Source organism: Miscanthus floridulus, unplaced genomic scaffold, assembly GCF_019320115.1.
Source record: "Miscanthus floridulus cultivar M001 unplaced genomic scaffold, ASM1932011v1 fs_487_1_2, whole genome shotgun sequence".
Lineage (NCBI taxonomy): Eukaryota > Viridiplantae > Streptophyta > Magnoliopsida > Poales > Poaceae > Miscanthus > Miscanthus floridulus.
In genome coordinates this window covers 1-18799 of record NW_027096826.1, presented here as the reverse complement: position 1 = coordinate 18799, position 18799 = coordinate 1, and the positions used below count along the sequence as shown (strand labels likewise).

The 18799-nt window shown below is 47.4% G+C and overlaps 1 protein-coding gene across 1 annotated transcript; it reads left to right on the top strand.

The window, feature by feature from the left end:
* Nucleotides 1-14399: 14399 nt before the first annotated feature.
* Nucleotides 14400-18705, top strand: LOC136531950 (calcineurin B-like protein 2). Its single transcript, XM_066524604.1, has 8 exons — nt 14400-14681; nt 14825-15048; nt 15195-15277; nt 15433-15492; nt 16736-16844; nt 17248-17300; nt 17682-17762; nt 18589-18705. The coding sequence occupies exons 2-8, from the start codon at nt 14925-14927 to the stop codon at nt 18703-18705; spliced, it is 627 nt and encodes a 208-aa protein (XP_066380701.1). The 5' UTR covers nt 14400-14681; nt 14825-14924.
* Nucleotides 18706-18799: the final 94 nt, after the last annotated feature.

Below are 18799 nucleotides of genomic sequence, written 5' to 3'. Positions count from 1 at the left end.
ATAGCGACTACATGTATTCTTACCCCAATTGCCGATTTACGCTATATATGATAAAGCAAGGATAATAGCTACTCTATTTATCATCCTACTCTAGGGCTACAAAATTTACAGCAAGTACATAATACTCTAGCGAGCCTACTGTAAAATTTTCATAGCTAAAACTATTACCGATTTGCCACTATAATTCCTACAATTATTAATCTACATAATACTACGCTTTATAATTAAAATTTATGAGTCTATCATCATAACAGCTAACTGCAATCTAACTATACTAATAAGTAGATGGTATTTTTGTGAACCTAACAAACTTGGTTTCACTATTTTTGGACCACTACATAATTTACTATAAATTATTAAAGTTCAGCTAAAATCATTATTGAATAAACATTTGCAATTGCACTGGAAATTGGAAAATGCAATCACAACGCAGCCCACATGCGCGCGGCCCAGCAGTGGCAGCGGCCCAGCGCGGGCGAGCACGCGCACGCGGCCCGGCAGTGGCAGCGGCGTGAGCACGGACAGGCCGGCCCGGCGCGGCGCGAGCGCGCGGCGTGCGGGCGCGGGCAGCAGACGGCCAGCGCGGCCCAGCGCGTCAGCGCGGCTCAGCAGGCGGGCGGGGCATGAGCGCGGGCGCACGGGCGCGGCACACGGACATGAGCAGGCCACTGGTGGTGCGTAGGCCCAGCGCAGCAGCGGGCCGAGCGAGGCAGCAAACAGGCCGGACCAAGACGTATTTCAAATGTATTCACTAATTAATTTTCCTACACGAAAGCGGCCATAAAATGGGTGTGACACAGGAATGACATCATGCTGATGTCAATAAGCTAACAACAACAGTACGCACCTCCGGCTGCTCTGCTTTCTTGTTTGCTTGCTCGAGCGCGATGCGGTGATGGTCGTCGGCGAACAGAGCACACCGACTTCCAAAAGAAAACTAACTATCCGCTCGCAGTGCGTATGGCTAATTGGAAAACGGTGGAGTGATGCTTGGCAAAAATATGCAGAGGCCGTTCGGAATATAAAGCGGCCGTGGTGACGAGAACCTGCATGGAAGCCCCAACATCGTACTGCAGCATAGTGACGAGTTAGGCACCGCCATGTACTGCATTCGTCCTTCACACGTGCATGATAACAAAGGGTGGGTCATCTCAGTGGTTTGGCCGGCCACCGTCCAACACAACATGACAACAACTTGCGTGGCTTTGTGTGCAATATGAAAAGGAGAGCCAATTGCATGCATGCGTTCATTAGCATTTTTGTTTAATAAAAATTCGTTTAGGACACCAATAATATAACGTGACATGAAACTTAACATTTATTTCTTGTTTCGGATAAATGTTTCAATGCCATATATTGATTTATACTCCAATTACACACATGTATAAACAAGTATGATGCTCATGCAGAACTTAGCAAAAAGCTGTACAATGTATCACCGAGGGTGTTACAAATCTACCCCCCTAAAACAAAATCTCGACCCGAGATTTCATGTGCCTAGTGTGAGAAAATATAAATAGGAATTACATCTTGACGCTGCAACTAACTATCAAAACCAGAGAGGAGGTGGGGATAATGCTTCAATAAGTAACTCTCTTGCTCCCAGGTGGCTTCATCCTCGGAATGGTTTTACCACTGCACTTTGTAAAACTTTATCACACTGTTCCTGGTTACCCTTTCTTTCTCATCGAGGATTTTTACAGGGTGCTCAACATAAGACAGATCTGGCTAGAGAGGAAGTCCTTCCATTTTCACAGCTTCATCAGGAACCCGCAAACATTTCTTCAGTTGTGATACATAGAACACATCATGTACTGCAGAGAGAATATCTGGAAGTCGTAGACGGTAAGCGACTGGGTTACACTGCTTCAGGATTTTGTAAGGGCCCACATAACGGGGAGCTAGTTTGCCATGGACACCAAACCGATGCACTCCCCTCATAGGAGATACCTTGAGGTACACATGATCCCCAACTTTAAACTCCAAAGGTCTTCTACGCTTGTCGGCATAGGCTTTCTGTCGACTCTGAGCTGCCTTCAAATGACTCTGAATAAGAACGACTTGCTCATGAGCCTCCTTGATGAATTTTGGCCCAAAGTATCCACGGTCTCCCACTTCAACCCAACTAAGTGGTGTCCGGCACTTCTTTCCATACAGAGCTTCAAATGGCGCCATGCGGATGCTTTCTTGGTAGCTATTATTGTAAGAGAATTCTGCTAGCTTCAAGCATGCATCCCACTTCTCAGGGAAGGAAATGGCACAAGCTCTTAACATATCTTCGAGCACTTGATTTACCCTTTCGGTTTGGCCATCAGTCTGGGGGTGATAGGCTGAACTACGGAGAAGACTAGTTCCAAGACACTCCTGGAGTTGCTCCCAGAAGCGAGAGACAAAAACTGATCCCCTATCAGAGATGATAGTGAGGGGAACTCCATGTAGAGTCACAATTCGGTCCCAGTACAACTCGGCATACTGTCTAGTAGAATATTTAGTATTCACTAGGAGGAAATGAGCTGACTTGGTAAGACGATCCACAATAACCCAGATAGAGTTATAGCCTTTGGTTGTGCGGGGTAAACCCACAATGAAATCCATAGAAATATCTTCCCACTTCCAAATAGGGATGGGCAAGGGCTGTAGATATCCTAGAGTACGCATATGGTCTGCCTTAACTCTACCACAAGTGTCGCACTCGGCAACATGTCGGGTGATGTCCTGCTTCATGTTGGACCACCAGTACAAGTGACGCATATCATGGTACATCTTATTGCTGCCAGGATGGATTGACAACTTTGAATGATGAGCTTCATTCAAAATCTTTCTTTTCAGCTCCTCATTGGATGGAACCACCAGTCTATCCTTGTATCTCATGACCCCCTGCTCATCAATGCTAAAGTGAGGGCCACGCCCTTCAGCCATCAACTTCCTGATGTGAGGAATCTCTTCGGGGTCTTCCTTCTGCTCCCGAATAATCTGCTCCAGCAATTCTGAGGTCAATGCAATATGAGCTAACACCTCTGTGTGGTGAAGTGACAAAGGTGTTTCCTCAACCTGATGTGACTTATGACTTAAGGCATCAGCTACCACATTGGCTTTTCCTGGATGATAGTGGACTTCCAAATTATAATCCTTGATCAACTCTAACCATCTCTGTTGCCTCATGTTTAGTTCAGACTAAGTGAAAATATACTTAAGGCTCTTGTGGTCAGTGAAGATGTGCACTTTGTTTCCCAACAAATAATGCCTCCAAATCTTCAGAGAGTGGACAACAGCAGCTAGCTCTAAGTCATGGGTGGGGTAATTCACCTCGTGCTTTTTCAGTTGGCGCGAAGCATAAGCTATCACACGCCCATCTTGCATAAGCACACACCCCAACCCCATCTTCGAGGCATCACAATATACATCAAAGGGACTATCAATATCTGGTTGGGCCAACACAGGAGCAGTGGTCAGAAAAGTCTTCAGGGACTGAAAAGCTTCTTCACAAGCTGGACTCCAAACAAACTTAGCTTCTTTCTGGAGCAGCTTAGTCATGGGCTAGGCTATCTTGGAGAAATCAGGGATGAAACGCCGATAGTATCCAGCTAGACCAAGGAACTGACGGATTTGGTGTACAGACCTAGGAGACTTCCAATCTAATACATCTTGCACCTTGCAGGGATCCACAGAAACGCCCTCGGGTGTCAACACATGTCCCAAAAACTGCACTCGATCTAACCAAAACTCGCACTTGCTGAATTTAGCATACAGCTGGTGCTCCCTTAGCCGAGTCAGTATTATCCGGAGGTGACAGGCATGCTCTTCATCATTCTTGAAATAGATCAAGATGTCATCAATGAACACTACCACAAACTTATCCAACTCCGGCATGAAGACTGAGTTCATCAGGTACATGAAGAAAGCTGGGGCATTGGTGAGACCGAAAGACATCACTAGGTACTCATACAACCCATACCTAGTAGAGAAAGTTGTCCTTGGTATATCCTGTGGCCTGATCTTGATCTGATGGTAGCCCGATCGGAGATCTATCTTCGAGAACACCATGGCACCAGCTGACTGATCAAACAAAGTATCTATGCGGGGCAAGGGATACTTGTTCTTAACTGTTACCACATTGAGAGGGTGGTAATCCACACACATCCGCAGAGTACCATCCTTCTTCTTCACGAAAATCGTTGGGCAACCCCATGGTGAAGAACTTGGGCGGATGAAACCCTTGTCCATCAACTCCTCTAGTTGTTTCTTCATTTCTGCCAGTTCTCTCAGAGCCATGTGATATGAACGTCTGGAGATAGGAGCAGTACCAGGCTCAAGCTCAATGGAGAATTCTACCTCACGGTCTGGTGGCAATCCAGGAAGATCTTCAGGGAAAACATCTGGGAACTCACATACTACTGGAATGGAGGTAAGATCAGGAATGGCTTCAGCATGGGCAGCAACAGGTAAGACCGGTTCCGAGGGTATGATGAGAGACATCCTATCCTCAGAAGACAGAAGCCGTAACTCTATACTTCTTCTCTTTATATCCAATACTACCCCATACACCCGCAACCAGTTCATTCCAAGAATAGCATCAATGCCTTGCCCAGGCATTATCATGAACTGTAGGCGGTAAGTGTGGGTGGCTAATACCAAACTTACAGTATCCGTGCGGGTATTGATGGACATCTGAGAACCCACAGTATGGATCTTATAGGCATACGGTATAGCCAATAGGGATAAGTTGTGCCGCTCTACAAACCCCATGCTCATAAAGGAATGCGATGCACCAGAATCAAACAACACCAAAGCTGGATGGGATTCGATGGTAAACATACCAGCCATAACTGTCTCCTCTGCACAACCTGCTGAGCATCCGTGAAGTGCACCTAACCAGATCTGCTGGGCACCTTCCTCTTGATGAAAGTCCTCTTAATAAGCCTAGAATTTGCAGACGGCTGAGACGGCTGAGCTGTCTGCTGCTGAGGACACTCCCTGGCATAGTGGCCATCCTTGCCACACTTGAAACAAGCACCAGGCTTGTCCCCGAATCCCTGACGAGGTGGAACCTACTGTCCCTAAGTCTGCTGGGGCTGCACCTGCTGCTAAGGTGCCTTGTACTGAGTAGCAGAAGTCTGTGATGTCTGCTGGGGTGACCGGAACGGAGGTCCACCAGATGGTTGATAGGACCCCCGCCTAACAATTTGCACCTTCTGAGTATGAGGGTGGCTGGAGGATCCAGCTGCCACCCGCTTTTGCTTCCAATCCGCTTGAGATGCTCGCTGAAAACCCTCAAGAGCAATGGCGGCGTTCATCAGTGCCCCAAAAGTCTGATAGTTCCCCAGGTACAGTTTCTCCTGAAGAGCAGGAGTGAGACCGTGAAAGAAGCGATCCCTCTTCTTGTCATCCGTGTCCACCTGACTACCAGCATACTAAGCTAAGTGGTTAAACTAGGTCACATACTCCATTACCATCCTGCTCCCCTGACGCAGCTCCATAAACTCGGTCACCTTCTGGTGGATAACACCAGCAGGTATGAAGAACTCGCGGAAGGCGGTGGAGAACTCCTACCACGTTGCCGGGTGATCCAGCAACTCCGCGGCCTAGAAAGTCTCCCACCAGGCACCTGTGGACCCCAAAAGCTGCTGGGATGCAAAGTGCACCTTCTGCTCGTTGGCCACTCCGAGCAGTCGAAACTTCTGCTCCAGCATGCGAAGCCAGTGCTCCGCCTCCAACGGATCATCCGATGGCGTGAACGTGGGCGGGTGGGTCTTGAGGAAGTCCTAGTAAGAGGACTGTCCCTCAGGACAGCGAGCACCACCCCCATTCCCACTGTTGCCTCTGGGGCCTCCACGGGCGAGACCCGCGACGGCCTGTGCCATAATCTCCAAGGCACAAGCAGTCTCCTGACGAGCAGCGGCTGACTCCTGACGAGTAGCCAACAACTCCACCATGACCTCCGCGGTGGACAGCGGCGGAGGCGGTGGTGGCGGTGGGAAAGGATGAGGAACCAAAGGTGGAACCTCCCGAGCTCCCTCGTTGTCACGTTCAAAGGCCCGAGCACTGTCGCCATGGCCCTCGTTGGCCGCTCCCGAACTGGTGCTCCCACGTCCGGACCTTAGATTCATCTGTAAGAGAGACGAACCATCCATTAGGACACCCTTCCAGATCAGGATCCAGGGATTAAAGAGATGGCAGCACATTTATTAAAGCATTCATTAAGTTAGTTCTATTAATTTACTACTTTCATTATACGTGAAGGGGGATTCCTAGTTCAAGTAAGATGCTATTATATGATGCATGCTTTGACCTATACGTTCACTCAAGCTGGAATATAGCGGCGTTCGTAACATTTTCGGCACATCGCACACTCACTTTCCGTATACTAAGCGATTTCTTACGTCACGTAAGTCAGTGTACCTGCAGAAAACTGATTAGATAAAACCAGTGCCGCTATCCTAGATACACCATATAGTTAGGGCATTATACTTATATAGCTCACTTAATCGCATCCTATTTTTCGCAAACTTTAGTTGGTCAAACTTTTAGTTTTGTAAAAGAGTGAGGAAACTCGTGACCATTATTGGCTCTGGTACCAACTATGGCAGAACCGCCCAAAATAGCGTACTTACGGAGGCGCTCATCTTCCACCAGACACTAAGCACCCCGAAAGCGAGCTATAGCGAGCGGTGTTCGTCGAGCACACCCCAAGGGAGAACCCGAAAGATCCACATTTTTCCCAATGATCCAATAATGAAAATGAGTTACAATACTTGTCCATTTCATACATCAGAGTTTCTTAAAAAGTACATTATTACAATACCAAATACCAGAGTGTAGAATAATAAATAGCGGAATTTAATTAAATATCTAGCGATAAGGGACGAGGATTCCATCTGAGCCCACCAGAAGAATCCTCCAAACAAGGTACTTCTCATGCATCACCTGCAACAGGGGTAAATAAACCCTGAGTACACAATGTACTCGCAAAACTTATCCGACTAGTGAGAATAATTTCCCGACTCCAAGGAATATGAGAGGCTTTATGGTTTGCTGGTTTTCTCTAGCAAAATAGCACTAACAGTGAGTCCTTATTCATGTCTTATTATAAGCCATATTAAGTTATCATCTAGCCAGTCTATATAAGCACCTGTTCTACTTTCAAGCAAGAGTTGAGCAATCAGTTCCATTCTTCTCCTTTCAACTTCCCGTTCTTACTACGATGCTAGAGTTAAGACAAGCCGTACCGACTCGGCGGCGATTCACGAACCAATGTGCCCAGCTGGGTGCCCCGAAACACACGCCCCGCTTGTACCCCAGGCACAAGCAGGACTAATCCATCGCTCTCCCATCCCGGGTGTCCAGGTCCCCGTCCAAACTTGGACTCCAAGCCCCCACTCCTGAGTCTCGGACTCAGTGCGGTGCAAGGACCTCTACCACATCCTCTTCCCATCAGTCGGTCTGGAAAGAGCCAGATCCGCGACAAGAGAGCAACAAGCTTTCCCTACGCCCATACCCAAGTATGCGCTCGGGACAATAGATCTGTGACTTGCCTAGCGTCCATTGCAACGACCGGTCCTTAATTAACACAGACAGGGAAAAGTGTAACCAAGTCATGCCCTGTTGGCCGCAGGACACAACCCTTTACATCCACTAGTACCCAAACCATATCCCTATCCGGTCACCATTTTCCTTTCCATCATTTTATCATGAGTGATCATATTATCACCTATTTGCGAGTAACGGCAGGTTACTCACGCTACCGATATCCTGAGCATAGCAGCTACTCGACCTGTACTAGTAGGACTCATATGTAGATATATTTATGCATGTAGTATCCATAAAATACCTATAACGTAAATGTACATTATAGATATATATTCAGTGATCATTTACAAATAGGGGTTATGCACCGGGGCTTGCCTTGGGCAGGTGCCGAGTCAGCAAAGTCAGCACCAACAGGCTCCTGGGCTCCCTCCTACGCGAAGAGCTCCTCCTCGTACTCCTCGATCACCTCGTCATACTCTGGCTCGACGACGGGCACGAAGTCTACCAGCTCGTGATCTACATGCATGAAATGATGATGCAATGCTTAGGGATATAACAACAATAGCTCTCAAAATAAAAGTACATTGATTTAGCTACTAAGCTATGGCTACCGACCACGGTGCTAAGTTATCTACTGCTATCGTCCAAAAGTATGAAGTAGGGCATTCATCATTATCATAGCGACTACAGGTATTCTTACCCCAATTGCCGATTTACGCTATATATGATAAAGCAAGGATAATAGCTACTCTATTTATCATCCTACTCTAGGGCTACAAAATTTATAGCAAGTACATAATAATCTAGCGAGCCTACTGTAAAATTTTCATAGCTAAAACTATTACCGATTTGCCACTATAATTCCTATAATTATTAATCTACATAATACTATGCTTTATAATTAAAATTTATGAGCCTATCATCATAACAGCTAACTGTAATCTAACTGTACTAATAAGTAGATGGTATTTTTGTGAACCTAACAAACTTGGTTTCACTGTTTTTGGACCACTACATAATTTACTACAAATTATTAAAGTTCAGCTAAAATCATTATTGAATAAACATTTACAATTGCACTGGAAATTGGAAAATGCAATCACAGCGCAGCCCAACAGCGGCTCGGCGCAGCCCAGCAGCGCCAGCGCGGGCGCGGCCCAGCAACAGGCAGGCCGAGCGCGGCGCGGCGCGCGGGCGGGCTAGCAGGCGGGTAGGCGCGGCGCGCAGCAGCGGCAGCGGGCCAGCGGCGACAGCGCGGCCCAGGGCGGCCAGTGCGCGCACGCGGCAGCAGCCCAGCGGCCCAGCGCAGGAGCGGCAGCGGCCCAGCAGCGCGGCAGCTGGCGCGGCGCAACACGCGAGAGGACCGGCAGGCCGGCCCTAGTGAGCAGCAGCGGCCCACAGGCGTATTTCTAACGTATTGCGGCTTTATTTTCCTACATGAGAGTTGCCACAAAACATGTGTGACGTTGGGGTGACGTCAACAAGCTAACAACAAGGTGGTCAGAGTACTTCTGCGACGACGTACGGCCCCTCCCAGGGTGGGGGGAGCTTGTGGCGGTCCTTGTTGCTCTGCACGAGGCGGAGAACTAGATCCCCGACGTTGAAGGCTCGGTCCCGCACCCGTTGGCTGTGGTACCGACGCAGTGCCTGCTGGTATTTGGCCGAACGGAGGAGGGCGATGTCGCGGGCTTCGTCTAGTTGGTCTATGTCGTCTTCGTGGGATGTCTCGGCTCCCTGTTCGTCGTATGATCTGATTCTTGGCGCTCCGTAGTCGAGGTCCGTCGGAAGGACGGCCTCGGAACCGTAGACCATGAAGAAAGGTGTATAGCCGGTGGCCTAGCTGGGAGTTGCCCTCAGGCTCCAGAGCACCGCAGGAAGCTCGACGACCCAGCGTGCGCCGAACTTGTTCAACCGGTTGAAGATCCTGGCTTGAGGCCCTGTAGGAGCATGTCGTTTGCACGCTCGACCTGTCCGTTCGTTCGGGGGTGCGCGACGGCAGCCCAATCGACTCGGATGTGTTGTTCATCGCAGAATCGAATGAATTTCTTGCCGGTGAACTGCGTGCCGTTATCTGTGACGATGGAGTTCGGTACTCCGAAGCGATGGATGATGTCGAGGAAGAACAACACAGCTTGCTCAGACTTGATCGCGAAGATCGGCCGAGCTTCGATCCATTGTGTGAACTTGTCCACGGTGACAAGTAAGTAGGTGTAGCCCCCGGGCGCCTTTTTGAGAGGCACAACCAAGTCGAGCTCTCAGACCACGAAGGACCACGTGATAGGGATCATCTGGAGTGCCTGGGCCGGGAGATGAGTCTGCCGAGCGTAGTACTGACACCCTTCACAGGTACGTACGATTTGCTCGGCGTCGGCTACTGCAGTGGACCAATAAGAAGCCTTGTCGGAATGCGTTCCCAACCAAGATTCTTGGCGTGGCACGGTGACAATCGCACTAATCTCCACGACGTCAGGTTCTTGCATTATTTACCGGCCTAATGAAAGCTGTCGTCGTCGCTTCCCACGTGGCTGATCGAGACCCCCGCCCTATCCAATCCGTCTCGTGTGGTCTGAATTGAATCGGCTCCCAGATTTTCTTTTTCTTTCCTGCACGGCCAACGGATGTCACGCAGGGTCGCATAATGCACAAAAACAAATTTATAGGAAGGCATAAAATGTGGAAGGTTCCACGTGTACATAAGTTGGAATATATTGTTTGCGCCCAAATGGTTGTGCGTATCAGGTATGATACCGACCCTATTTACTCCCCCCACCACACACACACCACAACACCCCTACACCCCCACCCACACACACATACACAGAAAATACAATTTTAGTAGGATTGTAAATACTTTCTCCATCTCCGAATAAACATCATTTTAGGTTCCATGCATATTAAACTTTCATAAATTTAACTATATTTATAGAAAACATTAACAGCATTTGTATTCCTAAATAAGTTGATTATAAAAATATATCTAATAATTAATCTAACGATACTTATCATGTACCATAAATATTACTTCCTATGTTCCTTTTATTAGGCGTGCAAGCGTTTTTTGTTTGGCTATTGGCCCTGTTTGGCTTACCCAAAAGCTGGTTTGTTCGGATTCTTTTTTCAACGAGAACAGTGTTTTTTCTCTCATAATAATTCAGCCAGAACAGTATTTTTCAGCTAGTTTCAGCCAAAATTCAGCGAGCCGAACAGGGCCGCGAGCTATAGTATCAAGGGGACTGGTCCATTACTATGCCTAAGTCAAAACACGGAGCATCGCATGCATACATGGCTGTTTTATACACTCAGCTACTATATTTTACTAGCAGTAGAGAAGGATGCGGAGAGAAAACGGCACGGGTGTTAATCGTGATGGATAGTAAATATGATTATACGATGCTCCTATTTCTTGAAGCGTCTTGGTACCTCGAAACTCCTCTAAGAGAACGGAGGGAGTAATGATTTCTGGTATAGATCGGTTAAAATTAAAAGCGTTGGACTTCTTAGAAAATAAGAATGAGAGCATCTTCAATATTTTTTTTAAATCTCATTTTCTAAATGATCATTTGAAAGCTCATCCACATAAAATCGTTGTCTATATTTTTCATTCTCTAATAATTTTTCTATATCCTGTTCCACTCTAAGAGAGTCATTCTCATTTTCTATTTTTTAGCTAACAAGAATTTCTGAATAGAAGATGATTATATTTGGATAAACCAAATATATAAGGTGCTGGAGGGTACTTTTTCATCAGAATCTCAATTCCTCGCAATTTGGAAGCGCTAGCTCCCGGACGTCCGGACTGAAGCGCGCGTCCGGACACCAGCGCTTGCACTTCGTTTCCCACGTGCCTGCACTCCACCCCCGTCCGCGCTTCGTTCTCGTGCGCACCTGCGTTCCGCCCCATGCCTGCACGCCCCGCGTGTGCCTGTGTTTTGCGCGCCCACGTAGGGACCCGCGGGCGCCCGGATATCGCCCGCTTTCGCTAGACCGCGCGTGGGGGGCCGCTCACACCCCCTCCGCCGTCTGTACCCCAGCAGCTGCTACTGGTGGCTGTAACAGGTGGCCCCCGTTGCAACATGTGCAACACCGATGTACTTTTCAACATCCAGATGCACCATTTGAAACATACGTTGAAGGCAGTTGAAACACTTATAAAACACTTGAAAAACATTCCAAACATACGCAACGTCCAAATAAAACACTTGCAACATATGTGTGAAACATATACAACATCTAGATGAACACACTTGCAATATGCGTTTGAGAAAACAGATGAAGCATTGGAAATAGAAGCTTGCAACATACATGTACAACTATTGCAGCATATGCAACATCCCGATCTACTTTTGCAACATCCATACGAAACACTTGTAACATACCTATGGAACATCTGAAACACTTAAAACATACTCTTGAAATATGTGTTGTTCGCCCTTCTTCTGGACGACGCAAAGCAGACCGAGGAACGGCTGGTTCCGGCGGCCAGCTGATGACCGAGGATGGTGGCGCGACCTGGCAGCGGCCAGCTGCGGCTGCGCCTAGCCTGGGCCCGGCAATCGACGGCCCCTCTCCTGGCCGCCTGGCCACACGAGGCGACCGACACCCTGCGCAGCGCTCGATGAGCGCAGTGGAAAGGGATGAAGGCGACCGCTAGCGCTCGGATGTGGAGGGGATGGAGGATGGAGGAGGGATGCGGAGAGTGCGGCTTCGGGGATCAGCGTGGAGAGGAGCGAGGCTCGGTGGACGGTGCGGACATCGTGGCGCAACGAGCGACTGTGCGCGGAGGAAGAAAATTGTGTTCCTTATTTTTAGATGGACTGTAGGGGAGCAAGCCGGGCTGGTCCGCAGGCCCAGGGAGCCAGCGTCCGAGCGAACGGACGCCCTAACCCCGCTAGGGATTAGGAAGGATATAAAGAGTCCTTCGAAGCTGCTCTAATACTTATTTTGAGAAGAATAGAGTATTCCCAAAACAATGTTATACTAATCTGTTATATACACCTATTAATAAATAAAGACTTTCGTCAAATCGTGCGCGCGCCCAAAAACTCTGATGAGTACGCGCGCCCCGAAACCGAGCCTCATACCCTGTGTTCGCGCAACTCCTCCGCAGACGTCTGGACTTGGCCGCACGAGCAATAGCTTGGACCCATCGTGGCAAGGAGTACGTGACGTGGGGAAACACCAATCTACCCGTTGTTAGCCAAACCAGATTTTACGTGACTCTTCTTTACTTTTGTAGGAAAAAAAGGGAGGGATAAACTCCCTCCGTACAAAAATAAATCAAGATCTAAAAAACAAATAAATTGAATTTAATTAAATATTTTCCTTTTAATTTTGTACTATCATAGCAGATTATTTAGTTGTTTTTATCTCACACAGACAAATAGTACGCCAGACTAAAAGAAGTCGCCTTAGGATCTCGTAGTCGTAGGTAGAGAATAATTTCTTCAAGTTCACTTTTTATAGTTCATAGTTGTGATGAACACGGTTGTTACACTACAAATTAGATTGATTTAATTTTAGGTGATCATGTCAAAACTATTCTAATTGAACATAAATAAAAAAGGACGGATCTAGCTACGAATGTAATGTTGCGAGTAGTTTTATTATTTTTCTTGTGCAACCTACGGGCATGATTTTATAAATAAAAATAGGGAAATTTTGCTCAGGGACATTGAACAAACGTCTAATATGCTGTTGGACACCGTCAACGTCGAAATTTGCTGGTGGATATTACAAATTTCTGGTTCTTTGTCCGAAGACACCGTACTGATTATTTTATACATTTTTCAGTTTTGGAGAGAGAGAATGTGGGGAAATGTCTAAACTGCCCTCGTCTTCAACCTCCGGCACCTCCTTCCCCGAGCTCTTCACCACGCCGTCCTGAGTCTGACTGTGCGCCACCGCCACCATGTCCAACGCCGTGGCGCGCCCTCATCCCCAGTGAGGCCGCGTGCCCCTGGCCAGGTCCCCTGTCCCCCGGTCGTGCCCTCGCGCCCCTGTCCTCGCCGTCCGCCATGGTCGCAACCCGTCCACGGCGGCCGCGTACCCTCGACCATGTCCCCGTCCCTGGCCGCGCCCCCATCCCCCACAAGAAGAGAAGACCGGTCGCCGCCAGAGTCACGCTGTCCCTGCAGGAGAAGGCGGGCTTGGGTCTCCGACCGACGAGGACCGCGTCGAGCTTTTCCGAGCTCCGACGTTGGCCGCGGCGAGGCGGAAGGCGAGCGCACGACTGATGCCGTCTGAAAGAGCCCCACTGCATGCACCTACTCCTGCACCGCCGGATATGTAGGAGACGGACGAGGACGAGCTTGTCCAGGCTCCGGTGAGCCCCGCCCTCAGCGAGGCCCCCGCCCGCCCCCGGCACGACGTCGGCAAGGCCAAGGATCAGAGGGAGCAGGCCACGGACAGGAGGCTTGCAGCTCCGCAGGCTAGCGAGCGTCTGGCCGGAGCGCCTCCCAACCCCACCCCCGCACCCAAACGTGCACAGCACTGAGCCATGGCAGACAGACAGAGGTGGAAGATGACTCGCAGGGGCAATTTCGTCTATTCAGTGCCCTTTCTCTCTCCCAAACCCTGAAAAATGAATATTTAATGGGTGCGGTGTCCAGCAGCCAAGAATCACGATTTCATAATGGTACTGGGCATATTTTAGAGTTGACGGTGTCCAACAACATATTAGACCTTTTTGCAATGTGCCTGAGCAAAATTTCCCATAAAAATAAATAAAAACACGGGTATATTTCACGTCCCGGCCCCACGGGCGCGCAGCGGCGGCTCGCCGTGCCAAAAGTCACTTGGCGGGGCCCACCTCGCCCCCCGCGCGCAGACCGGGCCCACACCAATGATGAGCCCGAAACGGCAACGCCGAGAGTCCCGGCGGCCGGGAGAAAGGAGAACGAACACGCGCGGCACGAGCGCACACCGCACACACACGCCTCGCGCGGCAGGCAGCGTACGACACCGACGACCGAGAGAGGAGGAGGCTGGAGAGGGGAGGAGGCGGAGCCGACCCCAACCCCGCAACCGCGACCCACTTCCCCGTCGCGATTTGCATTGCGCTCCCCACGGGCCCCGATCCGCCAGACCCTCGCCGCCGCCGCCGCTGGAGAGATCGCGGCCCCCATTCCCATCCCTCCCTTCCTCCCTCCCACGAGGTAAACGCCCGCCCACCCGCCCAACTCGATTCTCCCTCCACCAACCCCGCGCCTCGGCGACCCCATCGCTTGGCTTCGGTTTTGGGACTGGTGATTAGTTGGTTGGTTGGTTGATTGATTGATCTAGTGCTCGATCCTCGCAGGACGGAGCCGAGCCCTCCGCGCGGCCGTGGGATGGGGCGGTGACCGCACCCGTGAGTGGCGTGGGGCAGCGGGTGCGAGAGCCGGTGGCGAGGGCATATCATGGTGGAGTGCCTGGACGGGGTGAGGCAGCTGCTCGCGGTCCTGCTCAAGTGCTGCGACGACGTCGAGCTCAAGCAGCCGCGGGGGCTCGAGGACCCCCAGGTCCTCGCGAGGGAGACAGTCTGTAAGCCCCAATCCGCTCCCCTTCCCCTCCCTGCTGCTCTGTCGCTGCTTCATTTCGTACGCACGAGGGAATGAATTGAATTGACGCCCGCGCCTGGTTGGGTATATTCTGGGTGGGCTTGCCGCCCGTGCTTGTTGTTCCTGCAGTCAGCGTGAGCGAGGTCGAGGCGCTGTACGAGCTGTTCAAGAAGATCAGCAGCGCCGTCATCGATGACGGGCTGATTAACAAGGTCAGCGTTGGGTGTCTGGTTCACTGCTTGCTTCTTATGTAATCTCTTATTAATCTGTATGTGGTATGTGCAAGTGTGGATGGTCCTGTTAGTATGCGCGCATGTGTGTGATGGTCAATGCTGAGATGGCTGTTCTTGTTTGTACCTCTGCGCAGGAGGAGTTTCAGTTGGCGCTATTTAAGACCAGCAAGAAGGAGAGCCTGTTCGCGGATCGTGTGAGTCTTCATTTGTTGCGCATTGTTGGTTTCTGTGTGTGCTGCTGTGCGATATTGCTGCATACTCCTATTTGGAATGCTTTACAAATTTGTTTCTGGGAATTTGGCAAATCGATGAGAATCAGGATTGCTTGATATTAATGCTGAGCAGGTGATGAAAACTATCAAAACTTACAGGTGAGAGTTCTGCAGAGAGTTGACTCCTGTAGTCTTTCTGATTGCATTGGATTTTTTGAGGGGCTACTTAGGGTCCTATTGATATAGAATCTTTTGTTATTTATTTATGCTTTCCCACCAATTGTCTTGCTAAATGAGTGCGGCCATTAGTTAGTCATGTAAAGATGATATAAACCCTTTATCTAGATATGGTTTACGAATTAGGATCCCCCTTCGTGGGTCGCGTCAATCCCGTGCCCCACCTCTGTGTTGTTTAGCACCTTTTTAAAGTCAATTTGACAAGATCCTAGTTTCGGTTATTATTTTGCTTAATCTTTGTTTTTATTTGTTAATTTTTTTGCAGTAATATGAGTCTTGACATGACCCCTTTCCTTGCATATTGCACATAGCACCTACTTATGTTGCAACATGAAATGCTTGCTAGTCTCCTTATTAATTCCTCACATTCGTGTGTGATGCAAATGCACTGAGCTCTAATGTTGTATATATCTGAATGGAAGTTGAGCGTGTGTACTGCTTATGTGAATAACTTTTGTAGGACTTGTCTAGATTGGTTTCTGTACAAGTGCCCTATATCTTATGCCATGCAATGCCTGCTCTGTGTTGCACTATGCAATGCATTATGCATGTACTTCAGTATGATTTCTTTAATTCAGCATGCTCATATGTTACGGATACAGTGCTGTTATATATCTAAATATACTCTGAATTCGTACTTAGATAAATGAGCTTTTCGATGACTAGTCTATATTGCATCAGTAGGAATGCCTTACATGTTTTTTATTTGGCTCAACTGGCATGCTTCTGTTTTTGTGGGGAGGTTGTTGCCTTTCATAATTTTTGTGTGTTGTGAGCAAAATGATGCTCTGTGCATATCACTTGATACTTGAAAGCTATTCAAATGGGACAGTTATGATGGAATTATGTATTAATTGAAGATAGAGATGTTTAGAACCATGTTTTGTGTGGAAAAATTAGCTGCATGAAAAATGTGGATGCCTGATCTTGCTTTTGGTTACTGATATAAAAGTAAATCATGTCCTTGATGTTTTCTCGTCCCTTGCAGGTATTTGATTTGTTCGACACAAAGCACAATGGAATTTTAGGATTTGAAGAATTTGCTCGTGCTCTCTCAGTATTTCATCCTCATGCTCCCCTTGATGACAAAATTGACTGTGAGCTCCTGTGTTTTGTAAATTGATAATTTGGTTCTCCACTATAAATGTTAAATCTAAGTTCTATTACATGATTGGCCTAATGGTAATAGGATCCTTAGTAGCACTGCTCGCATCAATCCTGGGCCCGACTGCTGTGTTGTTTAGCACCTTTTTTTTAGCCAAAATGACAATATCCCGTGGGAGCAAATTTTAACAGGCTTGGGGTTAAAAAAACACCCCTCATCGGCTATGTTCCTGAGTTATACGTGTAACCAATGCGTAGTCAGTTCAACTTTCTTTTAGTAATATACTGAGTTTAAAGCTGAAGTTTAACAAACTTATTTAATGTTATGCTCCTGCTTTTCCACTTGTATTTTGTAACGCTAAATTCTGAAGGAAAAAAATTGTATCGTTACTGCAGTTTCATTCCGGCTGTATGATCTCAAGCAGCAAGGCTACATTGAGAGACAAGAGGTATGGAACTGTGGATAGTATTGCTGTTATAGGTTTTTACATGGTAGGAGTTAGCTTTTATGTACAGTGGTTGACCCAAATATGGTATCATTAAATGTTATATCATGGGGTGCAGCAGTAGCATTAATAATGCCAGTTGGGTTAATAGCTTGATATAGGTGAACTCTCAGTTGTCTACTTGTCTTCATGGCATATTGTATTAGATTTTTTTCCCTTGAGGAATAAAAAATCATACCTGCTGCTGTTCAATTTTCATGAACTGTTTTCTTTTGATTGAATTGTTTTTTTCTGAAGTACTTTTGATAAGAAATGTCGTCTTTGGATTGAATTGTGTCCCTTTTTTTTGTCTAGCCTTAATGGTTTATTGTGTTTGACTTTCAGGTTAAGCAGATGGTTGTTGCGACACTTGCCGAGTCAGGAATGAATCTTTCAGATGAAATTGTAGAGAGTATAATTGACAAGGTCTGCTAAAGTTGTGCATTTATGTTATTGTATATCCAATTTATCTGTATAGTGTAGTGCTCCTCCAGTCAGCTTTATATGATGTTTCAGACAGCAAGTTTGACCTGAAAAGTCATATGAAGATGACAAGAGGGAGTATGTCTCAGAGTGCTGTGTGTCTTCCTCTATTCAACTACATAATACTGTTTCATACTTACATTTCCAAATTCCAAAAGAGTATTTATGAGCACTATACTAAACTGAGGGGCCTTGCTGGTAAACATTTATTTGAGTCCAGGATATGACGCAGAAGTAGGCAAATGTAATTGGATGTACCATTCTACCATTTTTTGTTACTATTTGGTGCATCCTACAAGAAAGTGCATTAGCGTTTATCTCTTATTTTATTTGAGTCCAGGAGATGATGAATTGTATTTGTGAGCACTATAGTAACTGAGGGGCCTTGTGTTGGTAAACATTTATAAAATTGTGAGACATGTGTCAAAATGGATGCTGTCTTTCTTTTTTATTTGAGTCCAGCAGATGATGGAGAAGCAGACAAATGTAATTGGACGTACCATTGTACCATTTTTGGTTATGTTAAAGTTTGGTGCATCCTTTGAGAAAGTACATTTGCGTTTATCTCTTATTTTCTACAGTCACTTGTGTCAAGAGTCAAGATCACAAGATGTCAATTTCATGAATGTATCCTCTTTCTTTCTTGCTGCATTGTTCCCTGCTGTTGTATGGTATCAGTGGGTTTGGCATTAGAATAATCATATTGTCATCCTCTTGCTTGCTGATATCAAATTCCCTCGCTAATTTTGTTTTCTTTTGTCATTACAAGACATTTGAGGAGGCAGACACAAAGCATGACGGAAGAATTGACAAGGAAGAGTGGCGCAATCTAGTCATTCGGCATCCATCCTTGCTGAAGAACATGACTCTTCAGTACCTCAAGTAAGGAACCTTCTTGGTTGTGCTTATTGCTTGTCAAACTGTCATGTTTTTTATATAGTTTTGTCCTTTTTATGCTTACTCTTAAGAAGTCTGGATAT

What these genes read in the sequence shown, in the direction of transcription:
- LOC136531950 (XM_066524604.1), top strand. Translation starts at nt 14,925, where the DNA reads ATGGTGGAGTGCCTGGACGGGGTGAGGCAGCTGCTCGCGGTCCTGCTC. An exon ending in ATGACGGGCTGATTAACAAG is followed by an intron (nt 15,278 to 15,432) that starts GTCAGCGTTGGG and finishes ACCTCTGCGCAG; the next exon opens with GAGGAGTTTCAGTTGGCGCT. An exon ending in TAGAGAGTATAATTGACAAG is followed by an intron (nt 17,763 to 18,588) that starts GTCTGCTAAAGT and finishes TGTCATTACAAG; the next exon opens with ACATTTGAGGAGGCAGACAC.